The following is a 24,389-nucleotide window of genomic DNA, read 5'->3' as shown; positions in this document are numbered from 1 at the left end:
TTAAGGTGTAAGTTGCAAGAAGCATAGCCAGGCTTTTACAGCGGGTGCGGTAAGCCTCTCTATTTCGTTGTTTTCGAAAAAATATCTTAAAGCTGTACTGAAAAACGGCTTTATTGCGTTTCCACATGTTATCAACTGTATTTACGATATAAATTAACAGCCATGTCGCTGCGATTTATGTAGCACTTGGTTGTGATGTACAGTTGCCGACACGAAAGCAGCAGTACCAAAAATATATTAGATTTTTCAAAATCTATGATGTGATTACAAGGTGCTTATTATTATTTTGAAAAAATATTTACTCTCTAACTGAACACATATTTAAATAATTTCTATAACGAAAAACAATACTTTTTATAACAAAGTTAGAAATTCAGGGTTAACACCAAAGTAGTAGTGGTCATATAAGTAACGTATTTTGACCAAGTTTAAAAGAAAAATTGTATTGCCAAAGTTTGCAGATGCAAAATTTAAACTAATATTTAGTTAGGTAGGTAGGTAGGTAGGGTGGTTGTCGTAAGACGCACTTAGACCTTCGGCAGATCCATTGTGATACCACTGGAACTTATCCTTACTCTACGTGTTCCCTTTCAAACCATCCGGTTGATTTAATAAACGAGCAGAGCTTCGTTAGTTTTAGATGGGCTATATCCGCTACATCGGTTAGAAATGCTGTATCGAGGGTGTGCAGCCTTCTCCTAGCTAGGCTTTCACACTCACATAAAAGGTGTCTGACTGTTTCCTCTTCTTCTGTATTTAGACAGCTTCTACATCGAAATCGAAATATGGTAGTCCTAACCTTCTAGCGTGGCTGCCTATTAAACAATGACCTGTTAATACACCTATCATTTTTCTTATAGATTCTCTGTTGAATCTTAGCAAGATCTTCGATCGACCGCTGTTCCAGTTCGGCCATGTCTGTCTGCTTAGTTCGCATGTTGTGAGGTTTTGCCAGATTGTATTTACCTTTTTGATGGTTTCCCTGTCTATAAGTAATTTACAAGGGGCTATAGGCATGGGTATAAGCGCCTTATCCGGTTCGAGATCGAGCGTTGTACCGGCTCTTGCAAGTTCATCCGCCTTACAATTTCCTGGAATGTTCCTGTGGCCTGGTACCCAGATAAGGTGCACCTTGTAGCACTTAGATACGTCATCTAGTAGTTTAAAACATTCTAGAACTGTTTTTGACGAGTGCGTTTTTGATTCCAGCGCTTTTATTGCTGCTTGACTGTCCGAATAAATGAAGACTTCATTTGTGGATAATACTCTCATTTTTATTTCTTTAAGCCCCTCTTTTATGGCAGTGACTTCCGCCTGAAATACACTGCAATGATCAGATAAGCGAAATGATTGGCATACTCCGAGTTTGTCGGAGTAGACCCCTCCACCTACTTTGTTGTCCAGTTTTGAGCCATCTGTGTAGATGTTTAAGTAATTTTTCTTAACAATAAGCCCGTTATCCCATTCCTCTTTGGAAGGAAATACTGTGACAAAGGATTTATTAAAATTGATGTCCTTGTTCCTACAGAAATCCGTTGTGTTGGGAATGCAGGGGAATTGTTCTAAAATTGAGGAGTGTCCTCTTTGGTTCGTTCTGAGTAGGCCGATTTCTCTTAGTCTGAGAGTTGCTTTGGCAGCTGTTTGCTTACCGTACTGCTCTATTGGTAAAATGTTAAGCATGATATTTAGTGCATCTGTGGGTGTGGTTCTGAGGGCCCCGCAGATGCAAAGACTGGCCATTCTTTGTTAAATTTCCCAATTTTTTATAATGGCAGCACAATGATGGGCCATTGAGCCTACCAATTGATCACGCCGCTGCATCGGGATCTTCAGCCACGCATCTTTAACAATTTCCCAAAGTTGTTGATAGTTACTCGGTTTGGCATTGCGTACAGCTGTTTTTAAGTCCCCCCACAGATTTTTTATAGATCGTGGTCGGGGGATTGAGTTGGCCGTCCCATAACCTAAAATAAAATTGCATTTGCGCGAAACCAATCCTTGACCTTCCGACTCCTGTGTTTAGCGTTATTATCTCGCTGGTAGACCCATTTTATTGGCATTTCCTCTCTACAATACGGCAACATAACATTCTGCATTATTTCCACATACAAATTGGTGTCCATTATACCATCAATTTGCGGTACAATCAAAATATTTGCGGTGATTAACAGTCTTAGTGACTCTGAAAAGTTGCAAGCTGACTTGCACAATGTCCGGAACTGGTGCTATTTAAACCGTTTGTCACTAAATATTAGCAAATGCTTTCACGTAAAATATGCTAAATCAAACAATACTTTGACTTCGTATAGTATTGCTGGCTTCCCTTTGCAATCCGGAAATTGCAATTAAAGACTTAGGCGTTATTTTCGACTCTAAGCTGAATTTCACCAGCCATGTTAACCACGTCATAAGACGATCATATGCGATGCTAGCATTCGTACGCCGAAATTGTTCTGCATTTACTAACCCATACACTCTCAAAACATTGTATTGTGCTTTTGTTAGATCAAGATTAGAGTATGCCGCTATTATTTGGAGACCGTACCAAATAGGCCTGTCTAATCGGATTGAGAGAGTTCAGAAAGTCTTTCTTCGTTTTGTGCTCCGATCTTTAAACTTTTCTGAACCTGTACCATCGTACCGCTCTCGATGTTTATTGATTGACTTAAAACCACTTGATAGCAGACGATCTATTCTATCGTGCTCATTTATTATTCGTATCATTTCTGGATCTATTGATTGTCCTTCCCTTTTAAGTAAAATTCAATTTAATATACCCAATATGAGGCTCCGACAGTACGAAACCTTTAAAATTGGCTTCTCGAGAACCAACTATGGGGTGAATGCTCCGATTCCTAGGGCATGTGCAGATTTAAATATGTTTTTCAATTCTTCCGGTGCTGATTTTACATGGCCGTATGGGATCTTAGTCAAGCATCTTAAATCGTTCTTTTCTTAGTAACTACTAAACTATTGTACATTAGCTTAATATAGTCTGTAAGAATGTATCCATTTAAAGACAATAAATAAATAAATAAATAAATATTATAAATAAAATAAATAAATAAATTTTGTATCAGGACCCAGATACCCAGGACCCGCAATAATATGAAAAACATCCTCCTACCATTATTTTTAAGTTCGCCTCATTTTTAATTTGTATGGCTGACTTAATGGGATTCTCTTTGGAGCACCTTACAATTTTGCGGTTGTCTTTCAGGGAAGTTTTTCGTTTTTCTCCTGTTTTTTCGGCCTTTTCCACAAATTTGATTGGATTTAAATCTTTCATCTGCTCTCAATTTCAGAATCTGCTTTCGTTGTTCTGTGATGCAGTGTTTCGCTCGACCCACTATAGTCAAAACATAAGAAATATATGCATGACACTCACTAAGAAAAAAATACCAGTCTAACGGTTAGACGCGATAGAAGTGAAACCTTCCGTAAAACAAACTGAGAGAGAATGAAACGAAAGCAGCATTAGGAGCGGGATAATTATAGGTTCATTATAATATTACTATAAAGTTCATATTTAATTTTCTTCATTTTATTATTATTCATCCTGATAATCATACGAGTGGCTTATGATAGCTAAAATATGATACGAATTATTTGGTTTCGATGTTGTCAACATATCTTTGAAATACCGCGTCAATTGTTGTTTTTGATCGTGTTGTCTATTCAGTGCGATTGTTACAGATTTTTAAATTGAATGTTGTATTGAGAAAGTCAATTAAAGGAACCGCTGTGTCCAATGCAAAATTGACGTTAAAACCGCCACTTAAAATCATTGCAACTTTATCGTAATCTTTTCTAAGTATCCGCGATACTTCTGGTGTATACTTTATTAAATTTTCGTGAATGAATTCCGTGATGCTATTTATTGATTGATACGGTGAAATATAAATTGCCACAATTAAAACTGTTTTTCCATTGCTCAATCTGGTTTCGCATGCACATATTTCTCCCACTTTAGAGAGCTGAACAGACAGTGATTCTAGTTGCTGTGCATTCAGATCTATCTGTGGAGTTACAATACGAGCACCGTCATTTTGATTGTGGTATATTGCAACACCGCTTGCAATTGCGATAAATATTTAAAAATGAAAATATTTACGAATATAAAAATACGGACGCAATACAGCACACGCGGTTGCTATTATGAGCGTCGTAACGCGTACACAGACGTACTAACATACACACAAACATTCGTAGGACGCTTGGTCTAAGCAAGTATTAGGTAGTGTAGTATAGGTATACATAATGCCTTCTCGCTCACCGTGGCTCCGTAATACGCAGGCGCGCACACATACGTACTAGCATACATACGTATAACGCTTGCACTAAACACCAAAGCAAGTAATAGGCAGTGTAGTATACATACTACAATACTCACTATACTAGCGTGGCTCAGCAGTACGCAGCCACACACATATACGTATATCAACATATAACGCTTCGTAGTGTCGCTTTTTCGTTTCATCGAGTCTCAAATCACTCCCAACGATTCTAAAGAAGTTTTCACTTCAAAAACGTACTTTTTTCTATATCACTGCAAAATTTTAAACTGAAGGCACTGCTATTTCAATGTTGCACTTAAAAATGTAGTGACGCAAACCATTATTTACGTAGTTGCCAGATTTATTCAGATAAACTCACACATCTGAATTCCCCTAAACCTTCGTAGATATTGGTATTGAAATTTTCTTTTTTTTGTTTTATAGGGCAAAAATATATGACTTCAAAATAATTTTTCAAGGGTATTGCTATTTTCATGTTCACAGCTGAGCACCGAAAGAGTGATATTGTGCAATGGACACATACTTAATATTCGATTAAAATGTGTACAACTTACCGCTTGGTATTTTTTAGATTTATCAACTCTTATGATATGTAATAATTTTCTGTGAATATAAATAGGTTTTGATTGAAAATATTTATGTATATAAAGAAAAATATTTCTGAAAATAGGTAAATTGGGGTAAAACGTAATTTGAAACATTTGGAAAGATCTAATAATTAGGAAATTCATTTGGATTCCCGCCGCATCATTTATTGATCCCTTGAGTGGGATACTCCCGCCACATATTATTTTCATCTTAAAAAAATACTCATATATCTACAACCTTCTCTAATAACTACGAAGTAATAAAACATATTATTTTGGGATACGAAAATCGAACTTATATTTGTTCTTGTAAATTTTTGAAAAATTTAAAAAAAATTTTTAAGCAATACTTTTTTAAATGTATTTCTTTTATAATTTCTTCTTATGTTTATCCAAAAAATTCAGTAAGTATCCAATTTATATAGAAATTGGTTTGTTCACGTATATATAACATACAGCATATACATATAAATTATAAATTAAATATAAGTACGAAAGGACTGAGAGTGTGAGCGAGCGCGTGCAGCAACACAGATTTACATTTGTCAAAGAAACCGCGTCATAACACTACCGTAAAAAAAATAGACGAAGATTAGTAAATTATGATACAAAAATTCACTTGTTTCTTTCAAAATTCTGAACAAATTCGCAAATTCGTATAAAAGTGCAAAAGTTGCCAACTGGCGCACGCACACGCTCTCTGCGATTATGTTTAAGGGATAGTTGGCATTTTCTTTTTTTGTTTTGTTGTTAATTTTAAATGTAATATTTTTGTCACACAAGGCAATACACATAGAGTTTTTAGGAAGAAAGTATACTTGAAATTTGTGAATTTCTTTTATTTTTTTAATTGCTGTAAGCAATTTTTTAGTTGTAGATATAGAGAAGCAAGTAGTAGAAGTAAATGCGATTGTTTGTTTGTTTGTTGTGGTTGTTGTTGTTAGTGCAATTCATTCGATGCGTATAAATAACTTATTTAATGTAATTTATTTTCTTTGTTTTGTTTCGCGCTGTTATCGCATCACTTTATTAGGGCGCTACCGGCATTTTACCAGAATCCACCCGAAGAGAAACCACCTGGGGGCACACGCGTACGCGACGGCTGCTCATTGGTGCCAGACTGGTTATTAGCCTGACCACCGGTAGGTGTGGTGGTGGCACCCGTATTGACTGTCTGGATGTCAGCCTCAGGCTGGGCTTGCTTGTTGTACGTGATCTCCTCACGCAGTTTCTCAACCTTTTGATTCGGATCCGTGGAGTTCATGCATGCATTCATGTTGGAAGAATTTTGTTGATTGTATTTAGGACGTGGCGCATTAACGGCAATCTCAGGCTCAGAAAAGATATTGGAATGACCACCGCCTGGCGGCTTTAGAACACGGCTGGATGGACGGGTGCTGCAAGTGAGGCCACAACGTGTTTCGGTGGAAGTCATTTTTATTGGCGAACGGAAATCGTAACGACTGATGAATGATTTTATTGAGCAATCAGCAGCTAATGCAGACCAATCGAAGAATGCTGGACAATGAACACAGTTGTTTGGAAGCTGCAATGGAAATGAAAATAGGAAAGAAAAAATGATTACCATCTGCTTGCTTATAATTACATTATAGCCAAAGACAACAAATTTAATTACAATACATATACACACAGCGAAATATTAGGCCAAGTTGAAGTGAGCAGCACGACTGGCAGACTGAAACTTACTAACTGAACCATAGACAACACCCCAAAGCAAAGACTGGCAAAGCAAATGACTCTCTTTGTGGCTAGTTGCCTGGCAGGCTGACTGACTGGCGCGCTACTGGCCGCACTCAAGCGTACTCAGTTAGTTGCCACAGCGTCGCGTCTAAAGGAAGGTAATGATAAAGCAATAAATAAAACAAATAAAAATCAACACAAAACTTTCACAACAATTTTCAGCTTTTATTTTCAGTGTTCTCTCTTGTGTCCGTGCCAAAACGAAATTTGCCAATCACTGCCAATAAAAATGTGTGAATATGTATGGATATATCCATGGACTAGCATGGCAGTGATTCATTTGTATACGTACTTAGAATATGTACACACATATATACATATGTACATACATAAATATATGCATTTATGGAGTGTCCCAAAAAATTTAAACATACTTTACGTATATATCTAAATGGATTACAGCTTGAAAGTTCAAATTAAAGAAACAGACGTAGAAATTATTTAGTCAGAGCAATTTGTTCAAATTAATGCCTATTTAGATGCAAACATTGCTGATAAGGCGAAACAATAAATGAAATTACAAATTTCATTGTATTCTCCATAAATTTCCGCCTTCAATTAATGTAATCACAAACATTATCAGCGACGAGTCCCCATTGGAAATAAATCCCCAGTGGTGCAAGGTCTGGAGAACGCGGAGAACGTCAATAATTTCAACTAATTCATCTGCTTGGCAGATTTTCATGATAACAGTAAGGAGGTGCTGCAATGCAATGGTGAAAATCAGTCTCAGAGAATACTGCTATTAAGCTCCACGTGGCCCTATGCGCTAATTTGGAACTCTAGGAATTGATGATGATGATGAAATAAATGAATGAATCTAAAATGAGGATTAACTGTTACTCGGTAGCTGCAGTTTGCTAAATACCAGTGACAAAACTCCACTACCCTTTCATAAGTATTTTCATTAAGGTCGAGGGTTAATCCGGTGAAGGAACAGATTTTTTTAAAGAGAAGAAGGATTATGTGTCACTTATGTATAACATAATACTGTTTGTGAGCATTTTGAGCAGTCCCCTCTCTTTGAAACTTATACCTGAGACGAATAATAGGGAGTCTTAATTGGATTTCTTTGAAACTTCCATAATAATAAATAAATGTACGTTTTTCTAGGTATAGTCTAATATTAGACATAATTTTAAATAGTTTCTACCCAGAAAAGCAAAACAATACTTAAAGAGACTCAGGTATTCAAGTGTGTTTACACTTCTTTGGAAGACTCTGTAAATCCACACAGAAATTGGGACACATTTTATTCTACTACCTGACAAATTTCGTATATTATAATTTTAACAAACAACTATATCCAAATTTTGTTTTGTAGTCGCATACCGTACGACAGCTGTTCCGATTTATATTGCTTTGTTGCCTATCAACTGATTTTTTTCTTGTTGTTGTGGCTTGCTTCGCGAATTTCTTTTTTTTTTGTCGTTTATTTGTAGTTAGGCGTTTATGTTTACTATGCCATCATTCGTCGTAGTTGTTGTAGTTACCGACACTGTCGCAGCTGCTGCCATTGTCAAGCATTGTCGACGCGACGACTAAAAGCCATCGTTTTTCATTATTTGCCAAGCAGCGTTCGTAGCAACGTTATCACAATTTGCCAATATTCGCAAGTAGGGAATGCAATAACCCAAGCCTTAATAAGGAGTGGTTGCACTCGAAACAACTTCGTCACAACTTAGAAACTAGTCATAAAAAATGTTACAAGGCCGAATTAAAAAAAAAAAAAAAAAAATACCAGTCTAACGGTTAGACTTGATAGAAGTGAAACCTTCCGTAAAACAAACTGAGAGAGAATAAGACGAAAGCAGCATTAGGAGCGGGATAATTATAGGTTCATTATAATATTGCTATAAAGTTCATATTTTATTTTCTTCATTTTATCATAATTCATCCTCAATGTTTTCAATTTCAACAAATCGCACCCTAAATACAAAAGGGTCACAACTCAAAATACCAAGATTTTCAGGAGAGACGAAAAACGTTTTATGTAAAAATTATTGTAATATTTAAAGAAAATATTGTTCCATCATGAAAATATACAACATTGAAGAAGGTTCTACTATATTTTTCTCAATTTTATTTTATGTTTGCGAAAATAAAACAAAATTTTGATTTATGACTCTTTAACTGAAATTTTTTCGATTAAGTAGTGATATTTTCTTAAGTTGTGCCTTTTTAACTGATAAAATGTTTTAATTTTATAAGTTCCCTAACCTAATTGAACTCACTTTTCACAACTAAAGAGGCACAATGCAAAATAATATACCACGAAATTTATCACTTTTTACAGTTATAGAGGCAGAACTCAAAATAAAACTCTTTATGTGTAATAAAAGTAATCAGCTGTTCTTGAGCCCATTAACGCAACTAAAAATAATTCTCTTTAATTGATCGTGCAAAAGCAACACACTTGACATAAAAATAGACATAACTGTATTTTTCCAGTTAAAGAAGATAGTTATGTGAACGAAATATTTGCAGCAGTTAGAAATGTGTACTCTGAATTAATTTATGCAAAAAACTCAGTTTTGGAAAATTTTGAGTTGTGACCCTTTTGTATTTAGGGTGCGAAATGATACGAGTGGCTTATGATAGATAAAATATGATACAAATGCTTTGGTTTCGATGTTGTCAAAAAAAAATACCCAAACGGACCGAAGAAACAGACTTACAAATTTCTTCCATTTTCGTCCACTTGTATTCATATAAAAATTTATGCCTCTTCCCACCAAAGCTAAATGTATTAGTATATTTTTTCTTGTATTTATTCAAGGCTGAAATCCCGGCGGTAATGTAATACCGGGTCAACCCGTGGCAGAGAAGGAGCAAGCCGCCCCTAAAACACTCCGCCCATTTCCAAAAATTAGTTTAACATTTGTTGTCCTCCGATGGAGGATCTATCAGATGTTAAGCTGATAACCACACTACCTAGTCAATACATTTTAAATAATAAACCTAATAAACCTTTTGAGAATTACACGCTCACAAAAAAAAAATTAATGTACGAAATATTTATACCGATTCACTTAAACTGACTTTCAGTATCTAAACCAAAAATAGAAAAGCCAAAAAACTGTTTTCAATAAATAATCAGAAATGTCCTACAATGCAAATTTAAAAAAAAAAAAAAATTTTATTTCTTGTGATTCGAACTAAGAATTTTGGATCGGAAGCTCACATTGCTAGCCGCTCGGCTATCGCGCCATACTGTCAGTGCTGGCCTAAAAGTTATTTAGTTCGTCGCTACGTTTATATGTTGTAATGCGTTTCACTTTTTCCCCAAATCACTCCCAACGATTCTAAAGAAGTTTTCACTTCAAAAATTAATGTACGAAATATTTATACCGATTCACTTAAACTGACTTTCAGTATCTAAACCAAAAATAGAAAAGCCAAAAAACTGTTTTCAATAAATAATCAGAAATGTCCTACAATGTAAATTTCAAAAAAAAAAAATTCCATTTTCGTCTACATGTATTCACATAAAAATTTATGGCTCTTCCCACCAAAGCTAAATGTATTAGTATATTTTTTCTTGTATTTATTCAAAGCTGAAATCCCGGCGGTAATGTAATACCGGGTCAGCCCGTGGCAGAGAAGGAGCAAGCCGCCCCTAAAACACTCCGCCCGTTTCCAAAAATTAGTTTAACATTTGTTGTCCTCCGATGGAGGATCTATCAGATGTTAAGCTGATAACCACACTACCTAGTCAATACATTTTAAATAATAAACCTAATAAACCCTTTTGAGAATTACACGCTCACAAAAATTATTTATATCAACATATAATATAACGCTTCGTAACTAAATAACTTTTAGGCCAACAACGACAGCATGGCGCGGTAGCCGAGCGACTAGCAATGTGAGCTTCCGATCCAAAATCCTCGGTTCGAATCACAAGAAAAAATAAAAGTTATTTTTATTTAGTTCGTCGCTACTTTTATATCAACATATAATATAACGCTTCGTAGCCAAGTAGGTCGCTTTTTTCGTTTCACTTTTCCTCAAATCACTCCCAACGATTCTAAAGAAGTTTTCACTTCAAAAATATATATCATATAGTTACGTGCTAATGCTCCCACTACCAACAACACACACTTCTTTACTCATTCTCTCCTTACCTCTCGTACTTATATGGCCTCGGGAGACGGTCCAGCATGCTTGACTGAGCTTTGTGTGTGTTAGTGCAGTCGGGTTCGTCGTGTCACACATACTTGTTGTCGGCTTTTGAATGATGAAAATCAAAAATTTTAGATATTAGCGTCAATCAGCCGACACGCACACATATAAAGTTCTTGTCAAACAATGCTTGACCGTCACCCGAGGCCAATATTCCCACATATCTTCTGGCCTCGGGAGACGGTCCAGCATGCTTGACTGAGCTTTGTGTGTGTTAGTGCAGTCGGGTGTCGTCGTGTCACACATACTTGTTGTCGGCTTTTGAATGATGAAAATCAAAAATTGTAGATATTAGCGTCAATCAGCCGACACGCACACATATAAAGTTCTTGTCAAACAATGCTTGACCGCCACCAGAGGCCATTCTTCACGTTTCTTAATTTGCTCCCTTATTAACTGATCTTTAACATTATCTAAACCAATCTCTTCTTACGTAACAACAATAACATTTTGCACTCTCTCCCACCATTAGTCTTAAGCTCTTCCTTGTTAACTTAGTTGTAAGAATTGTGCAATATTTGAATTAATTAATAAAGTTACCGTCAAAAGGAACGGATCATTATTATATTATTGCTTTTATATATGTATTAGCCGATATTTCGACCTCAATTAGAAGTTATCTTCAGGAACTCTTGGTTATGCCTAGTCGACCCGTCGATTAATTTGTTGTTTTGTTTTTAATCCGCACTTGAGCTCATAAAATAAAAATACGAAAACCAAACATTTAGTTTATTATCTCACGTTTTCTCATTAATATACAATAGATTAAAACTTTGGGTACACATTTATTTGATAGAAATTCTGCGTTTGGAGTGCTTTTAATTTTGTGACAAGTTAAAAGAGGTAGATTTTATGCCAGAATTCATTCATGATGTGTACTCCTACATTATATTTAGGTTACTTTAAGCAAATAATATTAAAAAAAATTAAAACAAATAAATCCAATTTAAAACAAAAAGCAAATTATTAATAATTTAAAGGCGTGTGATATTTTTCAAAAGGCTTCGAGGATTACTAAATTGATCACATTGATGTTGTTGTTGTTGTAGCAGTATCTTCGCCCTGTCAGTGTAGTGTAAATTACCGGTCGTCTTCGTCTAGCTCATCTAACGGTAGGCCCAGGAAACTGGCAGTTTCGACGGGTTGGGTCCAGAGGGAGAGAGGTGTTAGATGAGTGGGTTTGATGGGGCATGTGAAGAGGTGGTTAGTGTCGTGCGGGGTACCTTCACATGCAGGACATATGTTTAGTATGTCGGGGTCGATTCTGGATAGGTAGGAGTTTAACCTGCTACAATATCCAGAACGTAGTTGTGCCAAGATTACGCGGGACTCTCGAGGAAGCTGGAGCTCTTCGTCTGCGATAGGTGGTGGTTGGACTCCGATAACGGCATTCGGGGGTCGGGAGCTTAAGAAGGTGGTAAGTGTCTCCCGATGAATGTCGTTAATAGCCTGTCTGTATACTGTCTGATCCTGGAGAGGTCTGTCCGTTTTGTCCTGGATCTCGTCCACGTAGTTGAGGAAGTGTCTCCTGATGTGCCTGGGAGGTGGCTCAGGCTCGAGCAGGTGTCTGCATGGGTGAGGCCTACGGTGACACCCAAGCAGAAACCGCTTGCCGAGCATTTTGTTATGCTCCTTAACCGGGAGCATGTGCGCTTCGTCATGTAGGTGGTGAATAGGGGACATCAGGAGACATCCTGTCGCGGTCCTAATGGCAGTATTCTGGCAGGTCTGAAGCTTCGTCCACTGCGTATCACTGGTTCCAGGCGACCAGACAGGCGCGGCATAGTTCAGAACCGGTCGGCCTATTGCTTTGAAAGTCGACAGCAACATTTCTTTGTCTTTGCCCCAAGTGCTGCCGGCAAGCGACTTGAGGACGTTGTTGCGATTCTGTACTCTCGTTGCAATAGCGGTTGTGTGCGCCGAGAAGGAGAGCAAGCTGTCAAAGGTGACTCCCAAAATTCTGGGGTTGTTTATCGTCGGAATTGGGGTGTCATCGACGTGAACCTGAAGTGGCAGCTTGACCTCCTTTGTCCAGGTGGTAAATAGGGTCGCCGTGGATTTCGTGGGAGAAAGTTTTAAGTTTCTCGCAGTGAAGAAGCGAGAAAGGCTGGCGAGGTAGTCGTTTACTTTTGAGCATAGGCCATCAATGTCATTGCCCGACGCCATTATCGTGCAGTCGTCGGCATATGAGACCAGTGAGACTCCCTCTGGTGGCTGGGGGAGTTTCGAAATATAGAAATTAAAAAGCAAGGGTGAAAGGACACCACACTGCGGTACTCCTTGCTTTATTTTTCTTTGTTTTGAGGTTTGGTCTCGAAATACTACCGACGAGTGACGACCACTCAGGTAGTTCGCGGTCCACCTCTTCAGCCCTGGCGGGAGTGTCGACTGTAAAATGTCATCTAGTAGCGTGGCGTGGCTGACTGTGTCGAAAGCCTTTTGTAGGTCCAACGCTACTAGGACAGTCCTCTCGCAGGGGCGGTTTTGGTTAAGGCCGCGGTTTACCTGGGTGTTTATGACGGTGAGTGCCGTGGTGGTGCTATGCACTCTACGGAAACCATGCTGGTGTGGGGCTGGAGTCAGGTGTTCTGTGAGGAGTGGGAGTAGAAGGGCCTCAAGTGTCTTCACTACTGGGGAAAGGAGAGTTATCGGACGATAAGACTCCCCTTGGTTGGCGGGTTTCCCAGGCTTCAGCAGTGGGACCACTCTCCCTAATTTCCACTTATCAGGAATGATGAGAGTGGCCATAGACAGGTTGAAGACCTTTGTGAGATATTCTACTCCCAATGGACCCAGCTTTTTCAGTATCAGCATGTTTAGTCCGTCGGGGCCAATGGCTTTTGATGGTTTCATGTGTTTGATGGCCCCCTGAACCTCGTCGCTGGTGAAAGTAAGCGGTGCACTGTTGTAGGGCAGTTTGTGCAGCCGTCTGGTGGCACAACGCTTGGATCTGTCGACCGGAGGATGCAATATAAATTGCCGGCTAAAGTAGCTCGCGCATCTCTTCGGGTCCGACGAAGTACGACCGTTGAAGGTGATATCCACCTTGTCGTTGTGCTTCGTCGGGTTCGACAGGGACCTTACGGTGGACCAGAGCTTGCTCACACCAGAGGTGAAGTTACAGGACTTCAGATGCTCTACCCATTTGGTCCGCTTATGTTGAGTGACCAGTTGCCGGATCTCCAAATTGAGATCCTTTATACGAGGATCCCCGGGATCGGCCTGGCGTAGACGGTCACGCTCGTTTGCCATAACGGCTGCTTCGGCTGGGAAATTGGGACGTAATTCCCGGATCCGTCCAGCAGGTATGAAGCGAGCCGCGGCGGCTGTAATCGCCTTGCGGAATGCGCGTTTGCCTGCGCGCACATCGGTGGGAGTGGGTAGGACTGCGAAGATGTTCTCAGTAAATTCCGCGAATCTGGTCCAATCAGCTTTGTTAAAGTTGATATATGACCGGTGATCCGCGGAAACAAAATCGGCGGGTCTCTCGATCGAGATGATAATGGGCAAGTGGTCTGATGCAAGCGATAGCATAGGTCGCCAGGTTATGCTATTTATCAGACCAGCGCTAGCAATTGTTATGTCAGGCGAGCTGCTACAATTGCCCACTACCCTAGTGGGGGCGTCGTCGTTTACAGTGCTGAACGTCGAATCGTCTATCTGCTCTGCCAATAGCTGTCCCCTACGATCATTTGGCAGGCTTGAATGCCAAAGATCGTGATGCGCGTTAAAGTCACCTACTACCAATCGGTTTTCTCCCCTGATGAGCGCACCAATATCGGGGAGATATCCTGCCGGGCAGCAGGTGACAGGGGGTATATAAATATTATAAATTTCGAGCTCGGCATCGCCTGACCGGACAGCTATACCTTGACGTTCTAAGGTGCTGTCCCTGCGGTCGATGCCTTCATCAATAAGACGATACTGCACTGAATGGTGATCACATTGATCAAAATCACTGCTTTCTTTAAAACTTTCGTTATCACTTTGGTATATTCTCCATATTTTTACCATTATGTAGGCTGTAATATACTGAAACTACATATTTGTTTTGTGGCAAATTATACAAATTACTCTTAAATAAACAAGAATGAACATGTTAAATATTGCCTCAATATCAATGACGAACCAGAACGTCACGTGCCATGAATGCATGCCGTTCTGATACATAAAATGTACCCAAAGACATTATACTGATTATAACAGTTAATATGGTGATTATTTTAGAAGACCTTATTATGTATGAATTTGTCGCATATTGTTGATACAAATGCTGTAATAATAGCATTTAATATAATTTGCTAAATCATAATAATTCGGACCAAAAACGGTAAGCAGCAGGGGAGAACTAACGCTTCCTGTGTTATCGGTCACACATGAAACATAACGATTGTGAATTAGTAAAACGTTCTAAACCCCTTGAATTCTCATCTCTTCGGAACTAGGAGGTTTCTCTACAGGCCGTATGCTCAGACATAACTTGATCGTTGCTATCGTTAGCCGTGTTACTTCCGATACAATGTCGAACTTTCGTGGCGTTTCGGCAACGGCAAGCTTCAATGCTTGCAAAGCGTGCTTACGAGTATGCAAAATAATAACAAAAAGGCAGGAAAATATAAGTTCCCCCAAGCTCACAATTTTATGCCTCTGCCAGGCAATGACATCATTTTAAAAACGGTAGAGTACCTACTGGTCGCTAATGTGTAGTATTTGTGCATGTATGTATGTATGTCTTAACAGCAACTCCTCTCTCAACAGCACTTTACAAACTGTTAGCTACATTGTTGTCAGACATCCAGCAACAAATTGCTGCAACAACTCAGTTCATTGTGTTGTGTGTATGCATGTATGCATGTAGGCAAAGGCAGTGCGTCAAACAATTACTTATATTGTATTATATACTTATGTAAGTGCATTCATGCATATGCACGTATAGTAGGTACAAACAGATGAGTACATAGCGGACTTAAACTCGCAGGTAGATGGGGTATTTATATGTATGTGTAAAATTTCTTATATACACATTATATATACGTATAACATAAAAATATATACGTATGTATAGGAATTCATTTTCCTCCTATATGTAAATTTTTGCTCATACTAAGAGTTCACATGTTTGTTTATTCATTTCTCCATGGTATTAGTTACAGCCATAGGCGTCTGCTGTCGGGATGGTCGAAACCCTGCTTTCTTATATATATATCTTATATAAATAACAGAATAAGTGGATTAAAACTGTTTAGTGAATCAAGTTAGGCACCAATTTCGTATGGATATTCTTTGATCTAAGGATCCTTGCCAAATGCAGGGTGTTTGTACATGTAATACCGGCAGAAGACCCTGAAATCAATGTCTACTTCAAATATGAATAACAAAGGAGTCTTTTCTTCGGAAAGCAATTTTCCTCAAAGGGCACATGAAATTTAATGAGCTCGCCGAAACACCTGCCAAGGATATATCAATGTGTAACCTGCTGCGACAACAACAACATATGAATACACTTCAATTTTATTACTATTGAATTTACGATGCAGATTTATTGCTCGTTAAATTAAAAAAAGGATTTATATCTACTTAAGGCGATGGTCAATTGACATTCTCAGAAAATGTACATATGCAGCAGCATTTTATGCTGTTACAAAGCCAATTTTCTATCTAACCTATTTTGGCAGTTGCGTATACGCAGTTTTGCTGTACAATTCAAGATAAAAATGCCAAAATTATTGTTTCAAAATTAAATTATCTATTACTCATAATTCATGATTCATAATAAAAGGTTAGTTCAGTAAGCAGCTTTCTTGTTCCCTCTTCCTTAGCAAGACACTGGGTTGCTAGCTCTAGAAACGTTGAGTAAAAGCAGAGGAAAAGTAAAATTTGTAGCAAAAACATTTCATTTTTAAAATGGTGTGCTCACGAGCAACAACTCGCTCAAGAGTTTGTATCGGTATGTCCAGGGCTAGGTCGGTCATGCTTACTTCAATTTTAAAATAGTCAAAGATGTTTGGTTCCGACTTTTTTTTGTTAAAATTATACTTCCGAAATTATTAACAAATACTATATCTTAGAAAAGAAATAATACAGAGCACTGCATTTTATCTTCTACCTCTTGTCCAGTATCTTTCCTACGCCCATATGCAATACCTACATACATACATAGTTTAAGTACAAGCTTCATGGAGGTCGCCGCAGTGCCAAAGCGCGTAACGTGCGGTCGGGTACACAGCCCCCCGCCACCAACCGTCAGACGAGTCTGTCATTCAGTGACGCGTATAGTATATTGCCAAATGCCAACAAACTCATTAGCAGCATTGTTGCTTTAGATGCTTTTTTTTTGCGATGCCTTGACGCTGCATATGCGAGTACCACCTTCAGTTTTATGGTTTAAAGTCGTACAGCAATATTTCAGTACTTTTCACTCATGCTCAATGCTGTATACGATACGATAGTCTTTATGTCTTCATCAACTCTGCCACTTAAATAACCAAGTAAGAGTTTCGCTGGCAATTTGCCATTTGTTTGGTAAGAGAAAAGAAATTCAGAATAGTTAAAGCCAAAAAACAAAAACACAAAAAAAAAAAAATACAGAAAAAAGAACATGAATAGAAACGCTGCCAAGAAACACTTTCGAAGTCTTTATGGACACGATGACACGGTTGTCTGATGGAGTTTACAATACTCATCTTGTTATTATTGCATTGTGTAGATACTGTATTGCCAGAATGGCGACAATAAAACCTAACAGAAATAAAGGGGTGATTACTTTTCATGGGCACGTGCACAATTGTAAAACATGCATTCATGAGAAATAATTCCAAAAGACATTTAATTAAAACTGTTTTTTAAGTAATTGCTGTTGACAAAACTATGGACGTGAGAAAACCTTCAACAATAGCACGAAAAATAAACGAGGGGCAATCAATATGTCCTTACATTTAGTCGATCTGTTCTTTATACATTAAACAAACAAAAAACTTATTTCACGTGGTCCTCGAGAACACTTTTTACGGCAGCGATATCGGTATTGTTGTAGCAATTTTCAAAACCATTTGAAGTAATCGGGTATCTCATCTAGCCGAGGAGGGAACAGGCTGTTTCGACGGGTAGGCCCCGCGTTCGTTCCCACGACAGTCGGTTCTATGTAACCGCCACGACCGGGATTTATATCCGGCGAAGGATTGTCACTTCAGCAGCATCCCCCCGTATATGTATGGCGAATGTTTGTGCTGCTACAACAAAAATAACGGGAAGGTCCAAACGGGAAGGGGTTTTACACGAATAGAGTACCGTGAGGGGTACCTATAACATCGGGTAAATGTCGCTATCATAGTTGTTGTTTTAACAGTATAAAACATACCCCACAAATTGTTGCGGAATGCTGTTGAATTGACAGTCCTTAGTCGGATTTAAAATCCGGTTTACAATGTACCTCCCTTTTAATTATTATTTGCTGTTGTTGTTGTTGTATCAGCATAAACATTCCCCATTCTTACATACGGGGAATGCTGCTGGAGTGGCAATCCTTGGCCGGATATAAATCCGGGTCGTTTCGGTAACGTAGAACCGACTGCCGTGAGAACGATTATTATTTGCTCAAATAATGTGGCGGAGAAAAAGTTTTCTAAAACAAAAAACAAAGACTTAAATAACTTATTTCGTTAGAAGTACATATAAATGATGACTATGCGAAATATTTATTATCATGGTAATCATGAAAAAAGCCAACATTACTTAGTATTTCCTGTTTGCAAAGAATTTAAAAACTCATTCTATATCTTAATCCAGCCAATGGATGTTAATAATGCAAATAATGCTATGTAAACTTAGCACAGTTTTGTTTTGTTGTTGAGCTTTTATCCCTGCAATTTATCTCAAATAGATTCCAAAAATAATATATGTACATAGTTTATGGGTAAGACGGAAAATAGATCTTCCACTTGGTATTTTCCATTAAATTTGCCAAAAACTCGCGCGATATGGTAGATCTGACGCGAATGTCGCCTTTGAGCTTCTCTATGGTCTTCGGTTTGTTAATCTTCAAAAATGTGGTAACATCTGCTGGTATCTGCACCATCCGCCAACTCTGAAAAACAATGGCCCAACGATGCGTTTTGATCAACACTTCTTGATTGAGCTGTAGTGTTTCGTGAATAATGCGAGAATTATAGATGCTAAAAACCGCAAGTCCATTTTCTTAATCCGAATGCTTCAATCCACGTAAGCCAAGCGAAGCTACTTATAAGTTTTTGATAATCTTTTAAATATGGAAATTTGTGAAAAATATAGAGTTCTACTTGCACTGGCATTTATCGTACATTTAAAACGATGAAGTAAACGTTCTCCAACTTTCAATCAGAGAAGCGAAGGTGCTGCAACTCATGCACAAAACATTTCCCATGCTAAAAAACGAATTACATACAGTCACTCACATTCAAAGTCGGGCAGATGCATACGAAAACTTCTAGTCATAATATCTATGTTTTGATGAAAGAAAACACTTTCTACCTTCTTCTGTTTTTTCACAAAAAGTGTTTTATTTTAAAGCAACAAAAAAAAAATATATTCCAAAGTCTCTTATAAAATACACACGAAGGCTTAACTTAAATAAGGTCACTTTTCAGTCTCACATTCAAAGTCGGGCACGACATAAAAAATCGAAAAAATTTGTACACAACGCAAAATTAATACTTCGTTGCTCCACCTTTTTGCTTTTCAACAGTTTGTAGCCGGCTTGGCATCGATTCCACTAACTTTTTGCAAACATCAGGTCTTATTTTATTCCATTCTTCGGGCAGGGCAATTTTCAAGAGTTGAATTGATGTACACTGCCTTTCCTGCATCCGGCGACCTAATTCACCCCACAAATGCTCAATGGCATTGAGGTCGGGACTTTGTGCAGGGGTTTTTATTACCTTTGGACAGTTATATAACAACCAGCTCTTGACGTCATATGCGGAATGTTTGGGATCGTTGTCCTGGTAGAATTGAAAACTACTTTCGATGCCTAGTTTTCTCACGCTTTCTTTCAAATTTTGTTTCAAAATTGTTAAATAAACGTGTTTATTCATTATTCCATTACAGATCCACCACCGTGTTTAACCGTTTTTCTTAAATTCTTGCCTTCCAGCTCCTTGTTTGGTTTGCGCCACACTTTACCTCTTCCATCACATCCAAATAAATTAAATTTACTTTCGTCAGTAAATAATACCTAAAGAATGAATATTAAAACCATGAAATTGTTATTTTTTCCCCCACTTACAGTGCTCCAAAAATCGAAATCTTTAGCCATATATTGGCGAGCAAAAACAAGCCGGTCATTCTGGTTTTTCTTGCTTATTAGGGGTTTCTTCCGCGCAACTCGGCCGTGAAAATAATTTTTTCGAAGAAGTCTTCTTATTGTTTCGGGATTTACCTCCACCCCAGAAGCTTCTTTAACCATCGCAGTTAATTTTGGAGCAGAAATGAATGGATTTTTCTTCACTTCCCTTAACACCATGCTCTCATCTTTGGAGGAAAGCTTCTTTGGACGGGTTCCACGATGCTTATTTGCAATGAAACCATTTTTATTGTATCTAGCAATAATATCGTGCACTGTTGACTTGCTTTTTTTTATCAATTTCGATATTGCTCGCTCAGATTTTCCGTCTAAGTGCAGTTGAATTACTATTTTGCGTTCCTCCAATGTAGACTGTTTAACATTACGCGGCATTTTGCAAAATACTTCTATAAACTCACCCAATGATTGACAAGGCAAGAATGAACAATAACTTTTCAAACAAATATAGAAAATTTAGAAATAACGGTATGCATATTTGCAAAATATGGTTTGCCCGACTTTAAATGTGAGGCAGAGAAGTGCCCTTTTTCAGTTTTTTATACATTAACATTTTATAAAGCAACTTCGAATATATTTTTTTTTGTTGTTTTTAAATAAAACACTTTTTGTGAAAAAACAGAAAAAGGTAGAAAGTGTTTTCTTTCATCAAAACATAGATATTATGACAAGAAGTTTTCGTATGCATCTGCCCGACTTTGAATGTGAGTGACTGTAGATTCAATTGGATTCCTGTTTAAACATCACTAATGATGTTTTTACACCCACATGATATGTCCATTATAAAAGCGAATCATAAAATTGGATTACAAAAACGTGTAAAAATAAAAACAATATAATAACACAACAATTTTCTATATTGTTTGGTTTTAATCTTCGGTATGCATACATACATACGTATAGAATTATAAGCAACTTTGTAGGTTTTTATTGAATTTCTCAGGGCATATACATACATACTCGTATGTTATAAGATTCAAAACGGTAATACAATTACAGTTATAGCTTGTTTCATCATCATATCTATTCTTACTAAATAAAAAAGGGGTGCGATTTATATCTGATTTCATTAACTTTTCATTGAATTTAAACGAGGTGGGGGCAATGTGTGTACCAAGTTTGTGCGAGATACCCGCATTTACCACAAATTCGGCGTGACAACGCCTACTTTCCAAAATTTTTTTCAAATTTCTTCGAATTTCTTTTTTTGCGTTTTCACAATTCTACCAAACTTTAATAATTTTGTTTCATTTATGACAGAGATATCAATTTTTTTCCTTGAAATATTTTTTTTTAAATAAGAATTTGTTCAATACCAAAGTACCTTGTTAAAAAAATGTGTGTACCAAGTTTCATTGAAATATATAATGCATACGGACAGACTATCGGACCATCATGACTAAATCAACTCCTACCAAGATATACATGAATGGTGTTAATGTTACATAAAATTTGCACCTCCAAATCCGTCGTGGAGGCTGCCGCAATACACGATTAACCCTTGCAGACTTTCCTTGACTAATCTTGACGTTTAGATCCATGTTCAAATTAGCTCTTATCCAAGTTGGTAAATTTGTATGTATTTTGTACCTACATATACGCATATCCCATCCCGGTTCCTTTAAGCTGTTAATTCAACCATTATGTGAAATAAATTATAATACTTGGGCCCCAGGTGCGCGGGCACAAAAATACAAATGCCAAAGCTAATGTGCCAATATATTCAAAAAAAAAACATCAAAGCGGCAATCGTTCATGTGCCGGCTTTTCAGCAATATTGTATATTTCATGTACATATATGTATGTATATGTATATGCATGTATGCTTTTTAAAAATTGCACGAAATATTAAAATGTAAGATTTATGCTGCTAAAAATAACCGAATAGAAAACTTCGCCTTGCTTTGCTTTTAGCTTTACAAATTTACTTTTTTTGAGATATCCAAGTATCTATTCCAAAGTGTGAATCAGAGCAAACTGACGTATCTGCGAACAAACCGTCTAAAACAATAAAAAGTATTCACCTAATACCGATGTCTTTGTTTTGCCGCCGAACTTTGCTGTAGTTTACCCTCTTACCAATTCCACTAGCAACGCAGTTGCTGTGCTTGATAACTTAACTTTTTACTGTGTACAGTAATTTGAATTGAACTGAATGGAGCTTCCCCCAAGCATGCGCTTTGAAACTTGACTAAACCACCGATATCTGGTATGAACTCAACCAACCCAAACGAGTCATCAACGCACTCCACTCCGTCTAGTTGACTGTAAAGCCAAACTCAACCACACAAAATGCTATTCCCCACATAAGTTTGGCAGCTGCTTTTATGTTCGACAGCTGGAGAATATTATGAAAATAAGACAAGTCAGTTAGGCAACCAAACAGGCTGACAAAAATGGAAGTGCACCAAAAATGGGATATCCGCTGTATAATATGCTACACACACGAACGCATAGAAATAAAACAAAAATTCCATTAGTATTTTGGGCAACAGTGCCTACAAAGTTGGTGAAGCATTCAAATGTTTCATTGCCTTCTTACTATACAGCTCGAAGCTATTTTTAATTCACAGCACACTAAAAATGCATGCCTCAACGGGAGCCACAATGAATGCAATTTCAGCGCAACATGCTCCATACCCCCATACCTTCTTAATAGATGATGGACTATACCACAACTTGTGGTGATATGCAATGCAAACTTTCTCCGCCACAGCTTTGAAAAATCGATTACCAACCCCTTCCACCCGTCACAAATCAATGCATACACCAATACTACACATTTGACCTACCTCACTCTTCTTTGCAAACTTAAATTAAGTCACTTTCAATATTATATTAAGTTATGTATTTACCTTTTTTTAACTATGCGTCCTTTTTATCTAACTTTAACCACACCTTGTGCACAAATGTGATCCAGTCGGAAAGATGTTTCGCGTACTGTTTTCCGTTAATAATAAAATACAACAAAGGAATGCACGAATTTCGAATGCACATGAATTTCGGCACTTGTCAGGGTGGTAAAGTATAACTTTTTTAGAGCTACAGGAAAATCGACCGGCACAACAGCAAACCGCAAACGGCAATCTAAGTCTGCGTTCATACAGCGCAACTTTTATAGAACTCGTAGGGGGAAAAAGGAGAGCGGCACTCAGCTGCTTATCCTAGGGCAACTCGATATTTATTCATTTCATTCTTCCCAATATTGCTGTTGACTGCAGATTAAAAACAAAATCAATTACAACTAACAACACGAACAATACCAAAACAGCATTCACAAAGTTACAGTAACAAATGTTTCCATGAATGAACACGGTCCAAGGTACATAAACAGGTAGCAGCAGTAGATCAGAAATATCAAGAGCAATAGATTTTGTTTTAGGTCCCAATAAACCAATATTGACAGCTTGGAGTAACTTAAACCAAATTTGACAATTTAGAGACCACATAAATAGGGGAAAACAAAATTGCAATCTGTAGTATTGCCCAAGGTACAATATTACAAAGTTTTGGCTAAGAGCATTAACCTAAGTGTTATTATTTCGAAATTTAACTCTATTTCACTTACTAAATACCAAACTCGTATTCATTGAAAAATCGCACCATGTAAGGAGGTCTTCCTCTTCCTCTGCTACCACCAGCTGGTACCGCATCGAATACTTTTAGAGCGTTTGTATCCATTCGTACGACATGACCCGGCCAATGTAACCGCTGGATCTTTATTCGCCGCGCTAAATCTATGTCGTCGTAAAGATCATACAGCTCATCGTTCCATCGCCTGCGATATTCGCCGTTGCCAACGTGCAAAGGTCCAAAAATCTTGCGCGGAATCTTTCTCTGCGCCATACGTTAGGTGGGCATGATGAGCGCCTTGCAGGATGTTAGTTTTAATCTTTGAGAGAGGATTTTACCTCCCCATTGCCTACTCAGTCCAAGGTAGCACTTGTTGGCAAGAGAGATTCTACGTTAGATTTCCAGGCAGACATTGTTATCCATGTTAACGCTGGTTCCTAAACAAACGAGTGGGCCGACTGTTTGTTTGATGACAGGAGGTACTTCATTTTGTCCTCGTTCACCACCAGTCCCATTCGCTTTGCCTCTTTATCCAGTTTGGAAAAGGCAGAACTAACAGCGCGGTTGTTAAAGCCGATGATGTCAATATCATCGGCATACGTCAACAATTGTACGCTCTTATAAAATATTGTGCCTGAGCGATTAAGTTTT

At 37.9% G+C, this 24,389-nt stretch overlaps 1 protein-coding gene and 2 pseudogenes across 1 annotated transcript; all 3 read right to left on the bottom strand.

Annotated features, from left to right (window-relative positions):
• Positions 1 to 5,155: 5,155 nt before the first annotated feature.
• LOC129248783 (uncharacterized) lies at positions 5,156 to 23,152 on the bottom strand. The gene is made up of 2 exons (XM_054888401.1): positions 23,021 to 23,152; positions 5,156 to 6,431 (listed from the first exon to the last, which is right to left on the bottom strand). The coding sequence occupies exon 2, from the start codon at positions 6,318 to 6,320 to the stop codon at positions 5,934 to 5,936; it is 387 nt and encodes a 128-aa protein (XP_054744376.1). The 5' UTR covers positions 6,321 to 6,431; positions 23,021 to 23,152; the 3' UTR covers positions 5,156 to 5,933.
• On the bottom strand, positions 9,417 to 9,603 carry LOC129236541 (U2 spliceosomal RNA; annotated as a pseudogene).
• Positions 10,194 to 10,380, bottom strand: LOC129236573 (U2 spliceosomal RNA; annotated as a pseudogene).
• Positions 23,153 to 24,389: the final 1,237 nt, after the last annotated feature.

The sequence above is a fragment of the Anastrepha obliqua genome, chromosome 1 (genome assembly GCF_027943255.1).
Source record: "Anastrepha obliqua isolate idAnaObli1 chromosome 1, idAnaObli1_1.0, whole genome shotgun sequence".
NCBI classification, from domain to species: Eukaryota; Metazoa; Arthropoda; class Insecta; order Diptera; family Tephritidae; genus Anastrepha; species Anastrepha obliqua.
Note: the sequence above shows the minus strand (reverse complement) of the source record. Positions and strands in the feature narration are given on the sequence as shown.

What these genes read in the sequence shown, in the direction of transcription:
- LOC129248783 (XM_054888401.1), bottom strand. Translation starts at nt 6,320, where the DNA reads ATGACTTCCACCGAAACACGTTGTGGCCTCACTTGCAGCACCCGTCCA.